This window comes from Rhynchophorus ferrugineus, unplaced genomic scaffold, assembly GCF_030347505.1.
Source record: "Rhynchophorus ferrugineus isolate W39M unplaced genomic scaffold, kcgeb_rfMv2 rfM4, whole genome shotgun sequence".
NCBI classification, from domain to species: domain Eukaryota; kingdom Metazoa; phylum Arthropoda; class Insecta; order Coleoptera; family Curculionidae; genus Rhynchophorus; species Rhynchophorus ferrugineus.
Genome location: NW_027472583.1, coordinates 56,847,801 through 56,870,671, shown reverse-complemented (window position 1 = coordinate 56,870,671; position 22,871 = coordinate 56,847,801). Strand labels below are relative to the sequence as shown.

At 34.7% G+C, this 22,871-nt stretch overlaps 3 protein-coding genes across 9 annotated transcripts in view; 2 read left to right on the top strand and 1 right to left on the bottom strand.

Moving 5' to 3' along the window:
- LOC143195398 (uncharacterized) overlaps positions 1–14,059 on the top strand; it is an 87,025-nt gene extending 72,966 nt beyond the window's left edge. Inside the window, exons 7-14 of one of the 7 annotated variants that reach the window (XR_013005526.1) lie at positions 985–1,165; positions 4,308–4,452; positions 4,511–4,726; positions 6,836–6,988; positions 9,539–9,772; positions 9,835–10,934; positions 11,014–11,647; positions 11,795–13,086. Coding sequence is in view for 5 of the 7 variants with exons in the window: in XM_076402476.1 (XP_076258591.1) it covers positions 973–1,165; positions 4,308–4,452; positions 4,511–4,726; positions 6,836–6,988; positions 9,539–9,772; positions 9,835–11,230 (2,337 nt within the window). In the remaining 2 variants the exon portion in view is untranslated. Of the gene's footprint in view, positions 1–972; positions 1,166–4,307; positions 4,453–4,510; positions 4,727–6,835; positions 6,989–9,538; positions 9,773–9,834 lie in introns of all 7 variants that reach the window. The other 6 variants (XR_013005527.1, XM_076402475.1, XM_076402474.1 and 3 more) reach the window with 6 other exon arrangements.
- A 1,456-nt stretch (positions 14,060–15,515) lies between these two features.
- Positions 15,516–17,525, top strand: LOC143195394 (eukaryotic initiation factor 4A-III). The gene is made up of 4 exons (XM_076402469.1): positions 15,516–15,780; positions 15,998–16,333; positions 16,394–16,906; positions 17,061–17,525. The coding sequence occupies exons 1-4, from the start codon at positions 15,639–15,641 to the stop codon at positions 17,276–17,278; spliced, it is 1,209 nt and encodes a 402-aa protein (XP_076258584.1). The 5' UTR covers positions 15,516–15,638; the 3' UTR covers positions 17,279–17,525.
- Positions 17,515–22,647, bottom strand: Sf3b2 (Splicing factor 3b subunit 2). The gene is made up of 14 exons (XM_076402466.1): positions 22,478–22,647; positions 22,284–22,407; positions 21,999–22,234; positions 21,737–21,942; positions 21,490–21,682; positions 21,251–21,427; positions 20,485–20,717; positions 20,275–20,425; positions 19,800–20,003; positions 19,623–19,746; positions 19,438–19,558; positions 19,247–19,381; positions 17,742–17,907; positions 17,515–17,679 (listed from the first exon to the last, which is right to left on the bottom strand). The coding sequence occupies exons 1-14, from the start codon at positions 22,493–22,495 to the stop codon at positions 17,614–17,616; spliced, it is 2,154 nt and encodes a 717-aa protein (XP_076258581.1). The 5' UTR covers positions 22,496–22,647; the 3' UTR covers positions 17,515–17,613.
- Positions 22,648–22,871: the final 224 nt, after the last annotated feature.

The window sequence follows — 22,871 nt, the reverse complement described above, 5'->3', positions numbered from 1 at the left end:
GGGTATATAGTTATGTTGCAACTTAAAATCTTCTTGTACAGGTTTTGGCAGTAACCATCAGTAATTGCTAAAATAAACACTTATATTCAAGCTTTTTAAAAAAAGTATAGAAATGGACTGTTATTTATTGTATAACCCATGTGCAACTCATTTAAATTATTAAAATATTTTACGTATCGGCCTATAAGTTAATTTTAAAGGATTTATAACAGCTGTTACTATATTTTAAGTCGCAGGTACATGTAATTAATTTCATGTTGAAGCCTCACCGACAGGTTTCACTTTTCATTTCATCGAAGTGTAAACAAGACATTTTTTCGGTACGTTGGAAATATCTGAATTTGAGAATAATTTTACTTTTTACTTCATTTTGAAAACAAACGTGGCTGAAGTTCATCGAATATTGTGTGAAACTTATGCTAACCCTATCGATTTCAACGTGTGGATACTGGTTTCGACTTCTTAAAGAGGTGATCTTGACACCAAAAACAAATAGCGTTCGGGACAACCAAAAGAAATTGAAGACGAGGATTAGTAAGCATTATTCGATGAAACTAATTAATGAGGATCCCTATTACCTACAACTGATGTGTTTGAGCTAAATATTGTGCGAATAATAGCCGAAATACGAGCAAAGACACAACATTGTTATTCTTCAGCATGACCACATGTTGGTGAAACCGGCCTAAATATACTTGGAAAGGTGCTACCCCACCTGCCGTATTCTCCAGACCTTGCTCCTTCTGATTACAACTTGCTGGAATCCCTAAATTGTTCGAAAGATAGGAAAACATTTGAATAAAATAAAATGTATTGTATCAATATTTCACAATATAGCTTTAAATAAAAAAATCCTTTAAAACCAATTTATAGGTCGCCAGGTTACCGATTTGATTTTATTTATTTATTATTTTACTTTTCTTTTAGTTTTGCTTTTGGTTCAGTTTTATTAATGTTGCGAAATTATCTAAGGCCGTTTTACAGATTAAGGTCTGCGGCCTCTGCTGTCTCGTGTGTGCCTTAACTTGCGTCCTTGTAACCATCACCACGACCGTCATACACATGAATCGGCTGCAAACGCTGAGAGAGTGCGTCTATACCCAGAAGACGAGAACGTGTACCTGCTATTCCGTATTATTAGAAGCCCACGCCAATGCTGACGACGGTAGGTTAAGCGTATTCTTGTATTCGATCACGTAAACCATCGTAGGATGTTGACCAAAAAAAAATTAAGTGTGTGAAAATATAATCTGTTTTTATTTCCTATTTCACAAAAAAATTGTTAATGTTGTCAAAGAAAACAGCGTCTTACCAACAATCTATTATAAAAATAATGGTAATGATGATTACCAAGTCATGATGACAACAATTATGAAACAACAATATAATATTCTGACATTATTCAGTCAATGCTTTTTATTTCTCACTAGTTGTTACCAACTAACTTATAATTCGCCTCTAGAGTGACATAAAACTAGGTTAATTTATCTAAGAAAACCCAAGGGCCAACTCTATTTCTAATAATGTCAAAGTTGACCATTTCACTACCCACGCTTCACTAGACAAGTACACAATTTCACATGGTTTAGTTCTCTTGAGTCTGCATCCTAGTTCAATATTATCCAAGAGCTGCAGCAGTTCAATGTGAAAGTAATAGTGTGATCTTTTCTCATATTTTGTCGCGAATCTCTTAATATCCTCTATGACAATCAGAATTTAAAGATATCGGTGTAAATAATTGTTCCTATAGCATCTGGGTGTTAGCATAGCATCCACTTCTCGAAACCTTACTCTGAAATAGTTGTATTTTGTTGATGTTACTTTTCTCATTATAGAACAGCAGGTCATTATATGCGGATAATTTAAATTTTGTTCCAAATAGCCAACACATATTTTTATATTCATATATAAATGAATATAAAGATTCATATTAATCTGCAAAGCTTTAATTGTTCCTAATTTAACCGCATAAATCGCTGAAAGTAATAATTAGGCAAATTTTTAAATCAATAAAACAATTGTTGGTTAGTAATAACAACCATTAAGAGCGACCCAGCGTCCCATTCTCATTTTTATAGACATGATCAAGACAAACAGAATGCCTCCAGTATATATAGTCCACCATATAGTGTTCTTGAGGAATTTCTTGATAAATGCTCATGACTAATGCTCTAACAGTATTGACATACACTATCTACTATCTAGATCTTCTAGAGTTTAATATTAACCAATAGAAAGCTTACTATTCAAACAATTCTAAAGTGGATTCTTTTAACTGATGTGGTTCACTTACCCACTTTTATTAAGTAAAAAGAATCAATTATAATTCACACTCTCCTTTCTAACAGCTAGGATTTATATAGGGTCATTGGAGATAAACTATCGAATTTAAAGACCATCGCAGAAGATGTTCAGTCTTAACTAACGTGGTTACTCGCTCCTTATTAAGACTTAATTGATTAATTAATTAATTGAGTAATTTAAGACCAACTGAAAACTTGAATTTCTGGATCATCCACCAAATAAGCAATGTGCTTTCCTGAATTTTTTTCATTTTGTCTTTAATCTGGATATTTCATTATCTATGAATATACCAGGATATCTTTTCGAGCTCTCAGAAGCTGATGTGGATATTATTTATGCCAGTTAGTTCTATTCAACTACTACTAGATTCAACTAAAGTAATTGCATTATCATCTGCAAATGTAGTGATAGATGGAAAAACTACATGAAGAAATATTAAATCAAAAAAGTCAAAAATGTGACAGTATTGTGGTATGTTAGATATGATTTTCATGCCTTCTTGTTCTCGTTATACCAAATAAGAACAAATAATCAAATATCATAATCAAATCGTAATTGATATACACTATCTACTATCTAGATCTTCTAGAGTTTAATATGAACCAATAGAAAGCTTACTATTCAAACAATTCTAAAGTGGATTGTTTTAACTGATGTGGTATTCACTTACCCACTTTTATTAAGTAAAAAGAATCAATTATAATTCACACTCTCCTTTCTAACAGCTAGGATTTATATAGAGTCATTGGAGATGATCGAATTTAAAGACCATCGCAGAAGATGTTCAATCTTAACTAACGTGGTTACTCGCTCCTTATTAAGACTTAATTGATTAATTAATTGATTGACTAATTTAAGACCAACTGAAAACTTGAATTTCTGGATCATCTACCAAATAGGCAATGTGCTTTCCTGAATGTTTTCCATTTTGTCTTTAATCTGGATGTTTCATTATCTATTCGAGCTCTCAGAAGCTGATGTGGATATTATTTATGCCAATTAGTTCTTTATGCCAACTACTATTAGATTCAACTAAAGTAATTGCATTATCATCTGCAAATGTAGTGATAGATAGAAAAACCACATGAAGAAATATTAAATCAAAAATGTCAAAAATGTGACAGTATTGTAGTATGTTAGATATGATTTTCATGCCTTCTTGTTCTCGTTATACCAAATAAGAACAAATAATCAAATATCATAATCAATCACTAACATTATACTATAATCTATCCAAAAATTGGTGCGAATATACGTCATCTCAATGTATGATGTTAAAACGGTGCAATGTTGCCACATCAACTCTGAGTTTTAGTTTATTTTGTCCTTGACCTATAACAAAATTCTAATCTAAATAAAATAATGAAACAAAAATGTTATCAAATATAATTTATTTTAACCTTATAGTACATCTAAAAACTACAGTTAATTATACATCCACAACACAATAGTTTATAGGTTATACTTACAACCTCAACGAGTTTGACAGGCTCATTAGTTTAAGTGTTCGATCTTATCAGACAGCATCAGTGTCTCTTTTTAACTAAAATAAAATGAGAAAAAAATATTTTCTGATTCTAAAACGAATTTACAAACTGAGGCAGGCAATACATTAAATATTTTGATGAAGTATGTTCACATCAACTTGGGATAGACTATATACAATGTTTTTTTGAGAAGTTTCTTGAAGATTGTCTCTCAATAATATACTTTATCACTTTTTTCAATTTTGAAAAAATCTAAGATACCTAAGGTATTCACTTGCGCACTTTTTTAGTTGTTGTTAGTATGTTCAGAACATTTAAAAATCCATATATAGTTAGTTAGTACCTTATATTTTTACACAAATTGTTGTGGCTTCCTGTCACGTGAAACGTCATTTTTAAAGTGAAAGAAAGAGCCACAATGAAAAACAAATCTAAGAATTATTTTTTTGATATCAACTGTTTGTTTTTAATTTTTATACTAGTTTTAAATGTTAAATTTTATTTTTAACCAACCAGGCATGAGATATGTGTTTGATTCGACACCAGATTGTGAAGTAATCCATGGAGCTCTGTACTCCTGTTTACGAGCTATGTTCGGATTATCCGTTAGTGGAATTCTCGTGTGCATATTTTCATGCATGCTAGTTTACCAACTCCTGAGGTAAGTTCTGTATCCTTACTAGCACCGACACCCTAACTTAATTACTTTTTAATTTCAGTCACGAAAAGAAGAAAATGTACTGGGAGCAACTGGAGCTTCGATGTAGATCTTTCTATCAACAACAATCAGTTCCCCAATCGAGCAGTCACGGTTCCATGAGAGGACCACCGGTACCCTCCACAACTTATTGCAGTTGCTGCGAAGAGTGTCGGTACCCCTCAACTAACACCGGGCCTCAAGTGTATCCTTGGGATGCTCATCACACCACTGAGAGGTATATGTCGTGAAATGACTATTTAATGTGAGAAAAGGTAATCTACGTTTAAATATAAAGCATCATATCATCAGGCGGAAAAAGAACTACTCGCCTACGTTCTGAAAGTAATTACATTATTGACTTCTTTTCTAAAGCAATCTCGGAAAGAAACATGTAGAATTTACCTTAACCATTTGAAATACCTCAAGCTTACAGATGTCAGACCGTAACAGTGTCCCAGTCTCGGAACTATACAAAAGAATTGGTAAGAAAAGCGTTCGAAAGAGGCGAATTCTAGTCTTGATTATATTGCAAAATCTCCTTTAAGTTACTTCTTTCCAAGAGCTAACTTCTTTTGGGATCTGAGAACAGGAAATAGTCGCTGGGGGGCAGATCTGGAGAATACGGTGGATAAGGAAGCAATTCGAAGCACAATTCATGGATTTTTGCCATCGTTTTCACTGACTTTTTCTTCAAATGCGCCAGTTTTTCGGCGATTTCGTCCTTCGAACGGTCCAATAACGCTATGTAACAGTCGCTGTTGATGGTCCTTCCTTTTTCAAGGTAGTCAATGAAAATTATTCCGTGCGGTTCGGAGTGAAATGATGGAGCCATGTTTTATCCACTGTCATATAACGACGCAAAAACTCGGGTTTATTATGCTTGATCATCTTCAAACCCTGCTCCGAATCATCAACTCGTTGTTGTTTTTGGTCAAAAGTGAGCTCAGGCGGCACCCACTTTGCACAGAGCTTTCTCATACCCAAATATTCGTGAATGATATTATATACACGTTCAGTTGATATCTTTAGAGTGTCTGCTATTTCATTCAATTTTATTTTACGGTCATTTAAAATCATTTTGTGGATTTTTTAAATGTTTTCGTCGGTAACAACCTCATTCGGCCGTCTTCGGTCCTCATTTCACCACGTCTAAACTTAGCATACCAATACTTCATGGTTGATTTTCCTGGGGCAGTCTCCAGAAACTCGTCATCAATCCAAGTTTTGCTTCAACTGTATCTTTTCACTTCAAAAAGCAATATTTTCTCAACACGCGAAATTTCTTTTTATCCATTTTTGTCTCAATAAGAAAAGTTGCCTCACTCAAAATGCTATAATTCACAAACTAATGATTCGACAGCTGTCAAATTTATACACGCATCTCTTGAAGGTTACGGTTAACTAAAAAAGATATGGATTTAATTCTAGTAGCGCCATCTATGTGTCAGGCTAGCTAAGGGAACCATCGTAAGAAATCTGAAGAAGTTTAGTCACTTTTAGGAGATATACAGCTTTCATAGCTGACCAAAATAAGGGCTGTACATATGTACACAGTCCAAATCAGAGAAAAAATAGATAAAAACAATAATAGCATACTTTCCACATCTAATACTTGATATTCCACGGAATCAAAAATGTTGACAGTTGGAACTTAATAAAAGATCAGTCTCGCTATTTTTGGGCAGTATTCCAGTAGTTTTACTACGTTTTACTTATTGTTCAAACAACCGTCATAAAGTTGTAATATTCTACTTATATCTACTGCATGTGAAGCTCAATGCTTGCTACTCAAACCATTCATCTCTGTTTATCCGATATTTCAATAAAGTTCATCACTGTAATACACACATCACAATTTAATGAATACAGTCAACGAGGGTTCATCAGGAAAATGTAAAAAAATTAGTTCATCATTCACAGTATCTTAATTTTCATATCAACGTTATAATTTAAAAGAACGTGATCAGTCTCGCTATTTTTGGGCAGTATTCCAGTAGGTTTACTACGTTTTACTTATTGTCCAAACAACCATCATAAAGTTGTAATATTCTACTTATATATACTGCATGTGAAGCTCAATACTTGCTACTCAAACAATTCATCTCTGTTTATCCGATATTTCAATAAAGTTCATCACTGTAGTACACACATCACAATTCAAAGAATACAGTCAACGAGGGTTCATCAGGAAAATGTAAAAAAATTAGTTCATCATTCACAGTATCTTAATTTTCATATTAACATTATAATTTAAAAGAACGTGAATTACTTTTTCTCGCAGTTAATATATCTTATGTAGTACAGCATCAAGAACGGTGTATTATTAAAAAAATATATTTTATAGATTCTGGGCACCCGGAAGAATAGGAAACTTTTATTCGCCCAATCCGGAAGATGGCGCCCCGGTCAATACGGACGTCAGTCGTAGTAGGCCCGGCTGGAGCTGGAGACGACTTCCTTGGAGCAGAGGAAACACAGATCAGAATGATACCAACAGGTAATATTTGATTTAGAAAATATACTTAAATCTAGGTTTCAAATTATTTATTCATATCATTTTGGACCTATGGGTGGTTCAAACATGATCAAGACAAATACTCTGACACGTTTATTTACTATTGAAAAAATTTACAAAAATGTACAGTTTTTCTAGGCATTTCCCCTCATTAGTTACCCATTTTGTCCATCTTCCCGGAAGTTTTTTGATGCCGTTATCGAAGAATTCCTTGGGCAACTCGGACAGCCATGTGCGCACGAGCTCTTCTACCTCGTCGTCGGTGTTGAATGTTGAATCTTTGACCTCCGAGAGCTTCTTTCAGTGGTTCAAACATGTGGTAGTCGCAGGGTGATAAATCTGGACTGTAGGGGAGGTGTTCCAGTACCTCCCACCCTAATTCCGATATTGTATCGAGCGTTAGACGCGCGGTATGAGGGTGCGCGTTATCCTGGAGAAGATTCGCACTTCGTGCTCGGAATGCTCTTCCGTTTCGACCGATAAGCGGGTTTCACGTGTGTTTTCAGAAGGTTAGATTAATGGTACATTGAGAGCGTAGGAAATCGACGTACAGCATGCCCCGCCGGTCCCTGAGCACCATAGACAAAACCTAACCCGCGGACGTGGTTATCTTCGCTTTGACATGTTGCTTCCGGGAATGTAATAGTGTACCCATGTCTCCTCTGTAGTGAAAATTCGCGTCCTCTGTCTTCTTCGAGCTCCAAAGTTCTTTTTAATTAAATCTTACTTGAATGTGCTTAGTACAATCTTAATATACAAATTAATACATTGCTATTGCTTTGTGTATTTGCATGAATACAAAGCTAATACTAAGAATTAATATTAAGTGTAAGACTTATACACTACACAAGTTCGTGTGATTTGGTTCACTTTAATATTCTGACATACTGCGCGTTGTCCAGTAGCTGTATAGATTGTTTCCACATTGTTGTGTTTTAGTCACCTTATATCACAAATACCTTTAATTTCGAGGTCATCGTGTAATTCTTCGTTGGTTAAGTAGCCATAAACATTGGTAAAATAATTAATCTAAAATAAATAATAAAAGTAATTAATCGAAAAACTTTGTTTTTACTCCATATTTGCACCCTATAAGTCCAAATAAATTTAATAATTGACTAATAATCTAAGCCCTTTGACCTTAGTTCAAGTTGGAACTATCTTCTGGCTAACCAGTACAGTCCTTTGATGAATCTGATTGAGTCTCTTTGATGAGTCTCATTTGTTTTATCACTACATAGTATAAAACAAAGTCGCCTTTTCTGTCCCTATATCCCTATGTGCCCTTAAATCTTTAAAACTACGCAACGGATTTTGATGCGGTTTTTTTCAATAGATAGAGTGATTCAAGAGGAAGGTTTATATGTATAATACATGCATAATATACTAAGGCAACATTGCTAATTTTAGAGGTTTCTAACGTGATGTCGTAAATTAACCTATTTTTTAGGCTTATTTAGCAATTAGCAAAAACGCTGCCTAACCCTACGAGTTAGATCAAATTAATGTACTACAGTATTGTACACCATAAAAAGGTCTACAAAAAAGTCCGCGATGGTATATGTTTATCTTTTAGGGATAACCCACATTAACCATTTTTATTGTTTACTTTTTACGTGAGAAAATGGCTTATTTACGAAGCTATTTAAAGCAATACGGCATTAATCCTTATCGAATTAAGTACGTTAAATACAGTGTGCAATTAATATAGATCAATATGGTTCCTTACAGCATGTAAATTAAACAAATATTTTCGGAGATATTACAAATTTAAAATTTGCGTTTAAAAATGTGTAATGTAATAAAAATTGTATGAATTTAGATATTCCAAAGATAGCAGGAAACGTTCATAGTAAGTATAGGGGAAGAGGAATTGTTTTACTCCAAATTTAATGCGTGCAGGCCAAGGGCAGTAATGAATGAACCAAAAATACTGGATCGATTTTAATCATGTTTTCATTGAGTGACATAGGCATATATATTTTATGCCCGTGCAAAGTCGGAGCGGGCCGCTATGTTTTTATATACAACGTTCATATTTTTTCTGTAGTGTATTTAATTTAGTATCAGCATTGCACCCGTGCGAAGCCGGGGCGGGTCGCTAGTTTTATATATAACGTGATGTTCTCAATTTAACCTACCATCAAGATGGATGCCGAAGTATTATGCTGGTTTTAATTGGGGCAAAACAAACTTGACATGGATATATTTGGAGCTACTAAGGTGTATTTCCCAATCTCTAGTCGAATTGTCGATCTTGTTGACTGTAACTTGTACTTTTTTTGTAGTTCTAGACCGAGATATGTTTTTGTTATACAGTCGTTAGCAAATATTCCAAGTTTTCTGTTCACTTCCGCCGTTTTTTTGTTGTTGAAATACGAGCAAAATTTCTCCTCAAAATTTGATTATAGATAATTTATAATTACTTTATGTGAAGATTATGTGCTTATTGCCAGTTTGAACATTTGCTTAAGTTGCAAGACTTAAATTATAAATAGATAGATAATGAAAAACCTTTTTCGTTTTTTACAGAGACAACTCCCTGACATACCAAGGAGCGGCCAGCAGCGCCGACAGCCAGTACGGCTTCAGCAACCGCTCGGGCGAGAACCCCGTACCGAGCGACCAGATATCCGGCTCCACCGGATCCTATAGCATGTTAGACAACCGGCCTCCTCTCGGCGGCGTCTACGTGTGGGGCCCTCCGCCCCCCTACTCGAATCCCAACTCCCCCGCCCGCAGATACATGCACCAGTCGCCGGCAAGGTACTCGCTTACGCGCCGCTAAACCGCGTCCACCCTAAATTCAACAACCGTGTTTTGTGTAGATACCATCACATGCACCACCACCCGCACGGGCATGAATCTCACTGTCAGATGAACGAGAACAACCAGTTCAGGAGCTCGCGACGCGCCAGGGCGCACACCGGCAGCAAAGATAACTACGAGAACACGACGGAGCCGGAGATCCATCAGACCAACGAGAACAGCGAGAGTACCGACACGTCGAGCTGCGTGGAAAGGGTCACGCACACGTTGCCCGTGAGGAAGATCAAGAAACGGACGGGCAACGAGATCGCGTCGGTAAAGTCCGCCAATCAGCCGCCGAATCATCGCGGTACCGCCGTTCAGGGCGTGTTCGGTCAGGGCGGTCCCGAGGAGACCCATCAGGAACAGGAGGAGAACGATTATCACGAACCCAACGTACCTGAGAACAACAAACCGGTCGCCGGCGAGCAGCAACAGCCCCGCTTCCTGCCCCGGTTACAGGGGGTGGAGAACGCGGCCTTCCAAAAACAGGAACCCAGTCCCCAGAAGCCCGAGACCACCGAGTCCGAGGTTTACTTCGCGGACGTGAGCAGTTGCTGTCACTCGGTGAGGAATGACGGTCAGGACTCGTCCCTCTACGACGAGGCCATGGAGTCGAATCAGAAATCGGCCCGGCTGATATCCCTGCAGAAACCTGTTGAAACCAAAGAGGAAAAGAAACCCCAGCCGCCGGAGATGCCCCAGTCGGAGGAGGAAGACTACCTCGCGCAGAGGATGGCCAACAGACAGATGTCGACCAGGAGCCGGATGCCCTTCCCCCTGCCCAACTCCGACGACCTGGAGTTCAACTCCGACTCCTGCCTGCAGCTCCTGCCGAAGGACATGTCGCAGAACAGCCTGTGCAGCAGCGTGCAGACGCCCATGACCGAGACCACCGACGACACCATCTCCCCGGAGGAGTGCTGCCCGAAGAACTACATCCAGGAGTCCGTAGACGCGATGCCGATCCATCGCGGCTTCGCCGGCGCCACCATGGACCAGTTCCTGGCGCCCGACGCCCAGTACGAGGTCATACCGGAGAACGACGGCTTCCGGAACTCCAGCAACCTGGCCAACACCATCTCCGGAGTGAATTACGATCAGAACTATTACAATCAAGGTAAAGGGAGTTACAACTTTGCAAATAGCCCGAAAGGCTTCCCGCCAAAAAGTCTAAATCTCAATCAACCCAATCGCAGAAACATCGGTTCCAACATCTCGGCCCTGATTCAGAATCTGGGAGGCAATCTGACCGGTCTGCTCTACGGGGAAGGTAACGCGGAGGAGGAGGTCCAGGGTCAAGGTTGCCACAGCGACGGTACGATGGATTCGGGCTGGCAGAGCGGATCGGAGAAGGCGGAGGCCAGGAACAAGGGGGACGGCATCGGCGAGCCTCAGAGACCCGTAAACATTTAACGAGATTTCTTTTGTACTTTGGTTGCGAGATTAAAGACTGTACGACGATAGAGATGCGGAATTTGGAAAAATTATAGCTCAACTAAAAAAAGGACTTAATTTAAACACAAGATCATATTTAGAGTTCCACAAAACAATACATGTCTTCACTTTGTAACTCGTAGTAACTCACACCTGTCAATGAAATTATATAAGAGCTCAGTTACCTATGAGTTGGACCAAGAGATAATAAGTTACAATAGATTAAAAACATTTTTACTTTCTATTTTTTAACAAGATGTTTATTGGCGTTTCAAAAAATCACACAAAAAATTTAGACTAGCTGAGCTAGTTTCCAAGCCTTGTTGTGTTCCAAAAACAAAAAAAAACACAAAATTCTTGGTTAGTAAAAGCGTCACTACGATCCTAACTTTTTTTGTACACTCTACGACAAAACTTTAGCACACTACATATTTTTCCATTACCGTCTTTAACAAAAACCAAAATATTTTACTATCAATAATATTTAAATAAAGTCCTACTGTCCATTGTCCTACTGAAAAATCTTTTCTTAAATCATGATAGTAATATTTACACCCGTCAAGGCCATCCAAAATGAATTTCTTTTCGTCCGAAACTATTACTTGACGCCCCTGTTTTTCATGAGATATGTTCCCTTGCAAATTGTAAGCGTTATTTCTTATGTTTCTCACTTAAAAGTTGTTGCTGCAGAACTTTCGTTCTTCCTCAATATTAACGTAAAATTTGAAACAACTAGAAAACGTTCGTCTCTTCTCTCTCCATCATTTATGTGGTGAAAAATATGTGGTGTGCTAAAGTTTTGTCGCGGAGTGTTTATACTTTGAAGCAAAAATCCAAATTAATGAATTTAATGATTTCATTTTTAGTTCCTGATACCAAAATATCGCTATAATAAAACATTTGATGACCTATATTACATACATCGGCTTAGTGGTCAACAATGATAAAAGGCGAAGATTCATGAACAAAGTTTCTATCAGTCTTCGATTATAACTTTTCGAGGTACACCACATGTCTTGAGAAACATGTCTTCATCGGTTGCAATTCTGTGATAATAAGAAGTCCATTATTACATGCTTCATATGTTTAGTAATAATAAACGGAATAATAATGTACGACTCTTGTTGGAAAAATGTCTCAGTTATAACCACTTTGGATTTGCATCGCATTTTTCAAATAAGTTACAGTTCGGGTCTGTCCATGATTATTTTTAAAAAATGTAATAAGAAAGGGTCAATAATTCATGAACTTGATATGGTAATTAGTTAGTCCTTGATTTATAATTGCTTCTAAAGCCTTTCTGTGAAGCTCGAGTCTTTTGATAAGGTCATCTGACTTTATTTCTTGCACAATGGCATTTTTTTAACGATATAAGTGAAAATTCTACTCAGTAATCCAACAAACGGTAGATATACTCTGAAGTAAAAAGTATAGAATAACTGAACACAAGCAATGATTGTGTTGCATCCGAAAGTTCTCTATCAGAGCATCTGTTGTGTTTCCTATCTCCCCAAATTTTCACACCCATTGCTTACAATAACAACAATAACTTTGGCATTGTATTCATCGGTGCTCTAGATGAAAACTATTCTAATTTTTCTTAGATATATAAATTAATTTGAATTGAATCCTTTACTTAATTTGATGTCATAATATTTCAGTGAGAGACAAATCAAAAGTACTTGAAGACAATAATTTAAAAAATATTAATTTTTTACCACCATGAAATATAAACGCACCTTCTAATAGTTGTGATAAAGGACATAATTCTTTCAAAATTACTTGATAGTTTGCAACATTAATGAAAAGAACCCCTTAAAAAGACATTTTTCTTTCTAGAAAGCAAAAAAACAACAAGAAATAAAAATTCCGAGTTAGTAGCGCCTTCAGATAGCCCTAACTTATTTCCTATTGAAATATCATGGCACCAATTAAAAAACGAATTAAGTTAAATGAGAAATTTCGGGAAATTCGGAATAATTTCCATCTATAATTATATAGAACGTCAATAAACTGTACCAAAAAGAACTGAAGTTATTTTAAAACAAAAAACTTATTACGAAATAGTTTTCAAGGCCTTTTGATGGTCTTTTTTAGCAATCGGATAATTCTAGTTTATGAATCCTCCACAAACACTTCAAGTTTTGCTTCGTAACATCAGATAACCAAAATTTTATTTTAAAGAAACATTTCACCTTAAGATAAACATATACCATTCGATTTCTACTTCTTCTACAATATAATTTGAATAAATAACAAACTCAAATAAACTTAGTTGTTTAAAACAAAATAGTTTAAAAATTAACAAAATATTTCATTGGTCCAATTCATATGAGATTTGTAGAAAGCACCTTCTCCAAAAACAAACAGCAAAATTCAACAAAACAAAACAAACGCCACGCTATTATTCTCACGACACAATCAAGCAAATTAATAATATTGTTGGAATATCCCCTACGAGGGTCTATTTGTGATAATTAACTATATAAATTGTTTTTAACGTGTAAAATGATTAATCACAACTTACACGACTAAAATTTATTCTACGTATAATAATTGTAAATAAAAATAAACGATGATAATAACTGTGCAAATGGACGATAGTCTACAAATTTTTAGTCTGTGAATGTCTTTGCGATTATAAGTATATATGTTGAAATTAGGAAATATTTATTTAGCACTTTGTATGTTCCGAGTTGTAGAGAATATTTAAGATTTAAATGTTAGGATTATTGTTTGTACGTAAAATTATAGTCATATAATTTTGTATTGTTAAAGTATTTTTTAATAAAATGTGCTTTAAATTTATTATTCACATTATATGATATGCGATTACCAGCTAGGAAACATAAATTGAAACTATTTTGTGTTTGGGCCTGGTCGGTCTATCTTTCGCGAATGATCGGCACTCGCACGAATTATCTGGTTACAGTGACAGCTGTCACCTGACGTCTACAATTAATTTATTGTTTTTTGGGGAAATTAAAATTTGCATTTAAAATACTTTTATTATTAAATATTATTTATAATATCTGAATTTTTTTGGAAAAACCAATTGCTAAAGATAACTTTAAATTAGTTTTGAATGAAAAGTTGCATTTCTATAATATTATATAAGAAACTTTATAGACTAATTCAATTACATATTTCCGCAACGATGACTCTCTATCTTTCTTTAACTAGATAAAATAAGAAAGAATAATTTAAACCACCGATTAAAAAAAAAACATTTTTACGGTTTTATTGGACGGTATATTGCTTGTAAATTATCACTTAGTATACCTGTTAAATTTTGGTCGGAAATCTTAAAAAGCATGAAGTTGTCTAAAGTAAATATTTTGTAACAGGCAACATTATATGAAATGGATTTGTCACTAAACTGGAAATATGTCGTATGTCAAATATCCGCCATAATAAATAAGTCATTTTTCTTACAATAATGTTGGGAAATATCGAAATATTAGAAAGTCAATTTCAGAAAGTAAACCCTGAACATCTCCTTGAAAATGCTTAATTTTACTTAATTACGAAATATCCTTTAACTTCTGACTGTTAGACGTATTAATAAAAACATATCTTTAATAATAATAATTTAAATGTTGGCACGCAAAAACAATAGAAACTCAATATCCTACCCTCTTCCTCAAAACTGCACCATTTTGCAATAAATATTAAAAAATAATGACATGGAGAAACAACTGGACTGTAAGATAGATACAGTTAAACAAAAACAGAAATAACTAATTGAATTTTTAGGGAGTCTCTCAAAATAAACATATGATTATTTAAGTTTTCATATTTATATGAATCATAATATCACTTCATAGTTGTAAGAATTAATAATTTATTGAGAGAATTTTCCCTGCTTTTCATGCAACTCCAACATTACTTTTTCCAAATAGATACTACAAATAAATACTTATAATAATATAGGTTATTATAAAGTTCGGCTCAATACATAATTTTACGACGATATCAACATTTTCATGATGTCAAATTTAACTTTTTATTACTACCATCAAATACACCCTTTAAAAATTATTTATATATTTATTTTTAAAATTCTTGGTTTATTTCGTATATAAAACTATAAACCCTTTTGAATATTTCCTTCTACAAATATTTACATGTAACCTTACAATATAATCAACTTATATAACTATATCAATAACAATCATATATATAATAAAATGATTTGGCAACATTGAACTTCAATTGGTTCAGGCCACCTAGCCTTTGTCAAGTGAACTATATATGACAAAAAACTGAAAAAAAAATATCAGTCTCTCTCGCACGTCGTTTGTATCTGCTCTGCAGGTTAGCTAGCTTGTAACAACAATATTCCCCATTTACGTTTGTAGGAAAGATAATTTTTATTAATACGAATATGGCGACGAATAAAGGTCGAAGCTCCGTTTACGAAGATTTATCCAATGTCGAATTTGAAACTAGTGAAGATGTTGAGGTCATTGATAAGTTCTCCCGCATGAACCTGAGGGAGGAATTGACGAGGGGTATATACGCATACGGTACGTATTAATTTTATCATTAGTATGAGTTTTCATTATTTGAGTTCACGTTCTCTAAGATAAATAGAAAGTCGATTAATCTGGGTCAGTTTATAACCTTGTTTCAAGATCATTTTACCGTAATACAATCTTAAATCATTCATCAAACTATAACCCTGATCACATATTCTTCAAGGTCAATATTGTATATATTTTTGTAAACATTGTTATTTCTCAGGTTTTGAAAAACCATCAGCCATCCAGCAAAGAGCTATCAGACCGATCATAAAAGGCAGAGATGTTATTGCTCAGGCTCAATCCGGAACTGGAAAAACAGCAACTTTCTCCATTTCTATTTTGCAAACATTGGATTTAACAGTGCGTGAAACACAAGTGTTATGTTTATCACCGACAAGAGAGTTGGCTGTACAAATTCAAAAGGTTATTTTGGCTTTGGGTGATTTCATGAATGTTCAGTGTCATGCCTGCATCGGTGGAACCAATTTAGGAGAGGATATAAGGAAACTGGATTATGGTCAACATGTAGTCAGTGGTACTCCTGGTAGAGTGTATGGTATGTTTTCAATATTTAATTATATTTTGAATGAAACTAATGTATAAATATATATTATAGATATGATCAGAAGAAGAGCTCTTCGCACCAGATCAGTTAAAATGCTGGTTCTTGATGAAGCCGATGAGATGCTTAACAAAGGGTTTAAAGAACAAATTTACGATGTATACAGATTCTTGCCACCATCCACACAAGTAGTATTGATTTCTGCTACATTACCTCATGAAATTCTGGAGATCACCTCAAAATTCATGACTGACCCCATCAGAATTCTGGTAAAACGTGATGAATTGACACTAGAAGGGATCAAACAGTTCTTTGTTGCTGTGGAAAGGGAGGAATGGAAGTTTGATACATTGTGTGATCTGTATGATACACTCACAATCACCCAGGCTGTAATATTTTGTAATACCAAGAGGAAGGTGGATTGGTTAACCGAAAAGATGAGGGAAAGCAATTTCACTGTTAGCTGTATGCATGGTGATATGCCCCAAAAGGAGAGAGACAATATTATGAAGGAATTCAGGTCAGGACAAAGCAGAGTTTTGATCACAACAGATGTTTGGGCTAGAGGTATGTAAAGATTTTTTCTAATCGGCTTGAACTGTATGTGGTGTCAATGCTTCTGAAAGTGTTTTTGATCCAATATTCTCTTTTAAATCCTATAAATATATCAATATTTTTTTATGGGGATTTTAAAAATTATTAACTTCTTTTATTTCAACAGGAATTGATGTCCAACAAGTCAGTTTAGTAATCAACTATGACCTCCCGAACAATCGTGAGTTGTATATTCACAGAATCGGCAGGTCAGGCCGTTTTGGAAGAAAGGGTGTCGCCATCAACTTTGTAAAGTCCGATGATATTAGGATTTTGAGAGATATTGAACAATATTATTCGACACAAATTGACGAGATGCCTATGAACGTGGCCGATCTTATTTAATTTTTATATCTTAGTATTTGAATATTTGCACTTAATATTCCCAACCTGTTTTATGTATTAAACCTTAAAATTGATATATATATATATACGAACTTTATATTCTGTTTGTAACGTGTAAATATTTTTATCCGATAAAGATATTTATTTGAACTTCAATTTAGTTTTCGACTAGTTTCCATTTATTTTTCTATGTATTTAAAATGGGTGAATTTGTAAAATAAATAAAAAAATTACTATAAGTAATAAAGGGCTTTTCTTTATTGAAGTTTTTGAACCACTTAATCTAACCACATTAAAGATAATTCCGATACGAAAATGACTGAATGATATAGAATTTAAAACTTGAATTCCTTGTATTTTTTGGCTGTTTTCGATTCTTGTTGCTGTCGTTTCCTTTTGTTCTGTAAAACAAAAAATTATGTTTAACACATGTTACATGCCATCAAGAAAAAACAACCGTTACCTTTTGTTTGGCGACGTATTCAGCCAACATATCGCTCAAATCCTCCTTTTGCAACTGTGATTGGTTTTCTCTCATTTGCTGCTCGTACCTGACGGCCATGGCATCGCTGTCCATATCCAATTCTGAAGGATCCAACGCCAACTCGACCATTCCTTCTTTCTCGCTTCTAGTATTTTTAAAAAGGAATATTAAAGAAAATATGTATATATAAACTGAGGAATTAATTGTTAGAGACTACAGAACATAATTTAGTCATTGCATACAGAAGTATGCGATGACTAAATTGTGAATCGATCAATGAACCGATTAAAACAAAAAATCTGAGAGAACGTTGTCAAATTCTTCGAACGAAAACGAGGATTAACGAAAATACTTTTACCAGCGACCCGACTAATAACCCCAAAATCCATCTAATCAAGAAGGCTCAAAAAACGTGCAGCCATGTTTTGGGTCGCTTAAATTCAATGAAGGAAATAAAATGTCACCGAAACCCGTAAAAAGGTAGAGTTTTTTAAAAACATTTATCATTAATTACTTCTTGGGTCGCGTAGATGTCTCTTCAACCTCTTCGTTCCTACCTTCCAGTCTTATGTTGATCATCAAAAAAATGGAGGAAATAAAAGAATTTAATATGACAACGATTACCAACGCCAACTATCTCTGACTATGAATTATAAGACGACCAAAAACAATTAGAATTTTCCATTTCCATCTGAATTTCGGAATAGAAGCAGATAAAAATGTTGATTTTTCAAATCAATACATCCATTATTTTGGAAGTTGTGCAGACGCAAACAACAGCTGAATATTTATAAAAGATAAATGGATAAATATTGAATATCAACAGTACGAGTTTAATTCGACAAGAAAATGATCCCCATAGCAGAGGGGATAAAATATATGCAGATATTAAGACGGAAATATGACAGTACTTAAATATATCTGTTAGAGAAATTGGAACAAGATATTTTGGATGCATATAAAGATAATTTTAAAATGAGTAATGAGAAAAAGTCCCATCAGATGAAAAAAAAATCTATTTCAATATTTTCCTTTTTCTTTTGGTTTAACTCCTTATTCTTTTAGATATCTCGGAAATGCCCTGAAAATTAATTTTCTGGGGGAACTGTGAAAATTGAATGTTGCAAAATGTATGAAAATTTAACTGTTTCCAAAATAAAATGCGAACTTGGGAATGACTAGATCATAAAACTTCAGCGTAACAACGTTTTAGATTCTTTGTCTATATGTACTAAGCTATTTTCAAAGAAACAATGTACAATATTTAGGACTGGACTATACAATATTTAGGTGATATACTCAAAATTTCAATTTATGATCCAACACAGTTGTATTTATGGCATCAAACACTGTGCCCAGCAGGAAGACTTCGATATTAAACTTAACTCTAGCGTGTTCATTTCATACTTTTAAACAATATATAATAAAGTTATTATGCCGTCAAGTTATCTCAACACCCTGAACATATATAACACAACACTAACCTTCGAATTGGTACTGGATTTTGTCCAGCGCCTACCGATGCCAAATCATACACGTGCACGCTTCCCATCATCGAATTACCTATCCTGTCGTTGCGTTTTTCGGGAATAACATGGTACAACGCCGGGGTTTCGTTCCTAAAAAAAAGAGTACCATAATAAACAATTTTAAAAAATTTTAAATCGGTCAATACCCTTCCATTTCACTTTCAATCTTCTTCTTTCGCAACTCAATCGCCTCCGGTGTCTCCATTCCCGCGGGGATACTCGTAATACCGCTCGGAGTCACCAACCCTTCGGCTGGTGTCACCAGCCCTGAAAGTATATACAAAATAAGGTTTCAAAGCAACATAACGAAAAACAAACGGTTTGAGCTTACCTGACTCATCGGCGGCTTGTGTCTCTCCTTCCTCTTCCTCCTCCTCCTCCTCGCTCTCTTCTTCCGATTCGGACTCCAATTCACCCCACAGCGACCGATCAATAGACGGATCTTCACCGATGTCCTGTTAAATTTTTTTTATAGTCTATCCAATTTAAGCTCCTCCCAAATACTTACATCAATGTGACTCTGATTTGTACCAAAAACATCACCGTATAAAGGTTTGCCATTCTCGTCAACCGGTGGTTTACCCCAACCTCCGGCATGATAACCGAAGGAGCATCCATCCGGAATGGGAGCATTCAATCCTGGTATCTTCAAGTTAGGGTAGCTAGGTGGTGGTCCGTATCTTTGCATGGCAATGAGCCATGGAGGAGGTACCTGTTAAATATATTTAATGGACAATTATATCAACGTGATTGGAGAATAAAACATGAGCTAAACGGCTTTCTTTTAACAGCAACTTTAGTTTGGTTCGATTAAGTCTTCATCAACTTTTAGCACTTACAAACAGACTTTACAAAGAGATCCTGATTCATTGCACCATTTATTATAAACTGTTATTTTTTGTACATTGTCTCGACAGTAACGGTGTCTGATCAGGTCTCAAATAAAAGTCGCGGGTAATAAAATATGAATCAATTGTACATACCTTATTTGCATTTGGACCAACCGGCATACCCAAAGCCGTTCTGAGTTCTTCTGAGAGATCCCCAGGCTTCTTCTCTTTCAATCTAGTTTCAAATTCCTTGCCTTCATAATATAAATCACCATGAATTGTCATCTTTGGCTTTGTCTGCCACCTAAAAATAATAAACAACATAGTACATTATACATAATATATTACCAACATTTTACATACTTGAAGAAAGCATCGTGTAATTTCTGATAGTCAATATCAATTTTGCCCAGCTTTGGCCTGGTGCGTTCTCTCATTTTCGCCTTCAATGTTTTCGATTCGTCTTTCTCTTGGAGGGATGCACGCATCTCCATAATCCCAGTACGTTTAATGAAATCTGGTAAATTAAAGGGAGGTTTCTCAATGCCTCTTTTGCCTTGTAAGTACTTCCTTTTAAAACACCAGTGTCTTGGGACCTATTAGATAATATTAAAAGTTACTTTACTTCCGAACAGAAATAGGGTAGCTGCACCTGTACAACAGTATTTGTACACCATTTCAAATTTACATATAAATACAAATATTAGCCTTATTAATTCTCCACTACTTTTTTTTTGTTTGGTAGCATTGACCTACTAAAACACAGGTAAAATTAAGAACGAATTTACTGGAATATATACTCCCCATAATAGTAATATGAACCCACAATATGAACACATACATAAAAAAGAAGAAATACAGAAAACAAGAAACAACTCAAGAGCAAGGGAATAGAACAGAAAACAAAAAATGGAAAACACAAAACTTAATTTTGTTCAATTGATATTAATAGTGAGATTCCCAATATCTGATTGGACTAAATTTTACTGTTTAGACAATCTAATCAAACTCAGGTACATTGCAACTGGCAACATTCCTTTTTACACAATAATACTACAATACTAAGTAAATAAGTTCCTTGCTACTATAATATATTATATGTATAATTTAGTATAATTATGAAAATTACCTGAACTGTATTCCTATGTGCCTTTAACTGTACCAACAACTTCGGATCGCGAGCAGTCACATCATGCATTTCAACAACATCTGGCCTATTAACGAGTTGTTTCAGTTCAGCCACACTCAACCTTGATAGTTTCTTCAGCTTTCTCTTAGACATTTTTGACTTATCTTCCCCTTTTTTCTAAAATGTAATTTCAACAATATGTTCACAGAAATGGAAACTATTTTAATTAAGAAACTTACATCATCTAAATCATCATTGTCATCAAGCATATCATGATTTAATTTTGGCTGACCTGATAAAGATGTTGGTGTTGCTAACACTGGTGGGGGTATATTTGATTTTGCTTCTGATATTTTAAATTGTTCAAAAATTGAATAAAACTGACGATACTGTGGAGCTAACTCATGTAAACCAATTGTTTCTTGTACATATCTAAAAATACATTATGAATTATCTTTTATCGAAAAATGGTTTGTCATTCATTACTCAATTTCTACATCTTCCTTTAACTCAGGTATTTCCTCACTAACACCATTCTTATTTTTTTCTTTTTCTAATTTTTCTTCATTACTTATTTCTTTTTCCTGATTTTCCCGATTTTTTCTGTTTCTTTTTCTCTTTTTCTTCTTTTTATTTTTACTAACCTTCTCTTTAGAAGGAGCATCTTCATCCTCGCCTTCAACAGCAGGATCCTACAACATAATTATTAACTAAAATCCATATGAAAATAATTTAATTAATTATTTACAATGTTATCATCCTTTTCCCATAATGGTTCTCTTTCTGAGCGATTTTTTTGCTTATCCTGAGCATCCTCCTCAGTTCCTAACTCTAATGCCCTCTGATTTTTCAATGCCAATACATCCTCTAATACTTGTGGAAGAACCACTTCTGTATTTCCTTCAGGATCACTTTGCTTAGGAGGGTCGACTTTCAAAGCCATTAAAGAGGGTAACTGTTTTTCACTTCCCTGTGTTTGATTATCTGCAATTAAAATTTGTACACATGACCATAAATGATTTATAAGAAATACCTGTATCTTCAGACCATCCAGGTGTTTCATAGCTAGATTGGGTAAAATTTCCATCTGTACCTGGTGGACTAGTAATTAATTGATCCGATACAGAAACATTTTCCGACAGTGATTCAGTATTTTCCTAAAATAATTAAAAATCGGATAACCTAACTCCTTCAACTTGGAGATTTTAGCAAATATAAGTTACTTACAGTTATATTCTCGGCCATTATACTAATGCTGTAAAATTGCAATAAAATGTATGTAAATTTAAATTTAATATCGCAATTTGCATTTGTAGTTTTTATCTATTTATATATGAGAAAACTACGAAATTTTTCAGCGGCTTCGAATCAACAATACTTCATAGAACAAATATGTCAATTTTCAAAACCAATCTGTCGAAAGTGACATTCGATAAGGATGCCTTGATAGACTTTTTTATTATCGATATTATTTTTTGAAAAAATACTGTAACTTGTTAATTTGTGATCTTCCTCTTTAGAAAAAAAAAGAAAATAGTGTATTTAATATAATGATATGAAAAACAAACATCTCTCTTATAAAGGAATTGTATGTGTTATATATATGTTTTTACTATTTCTT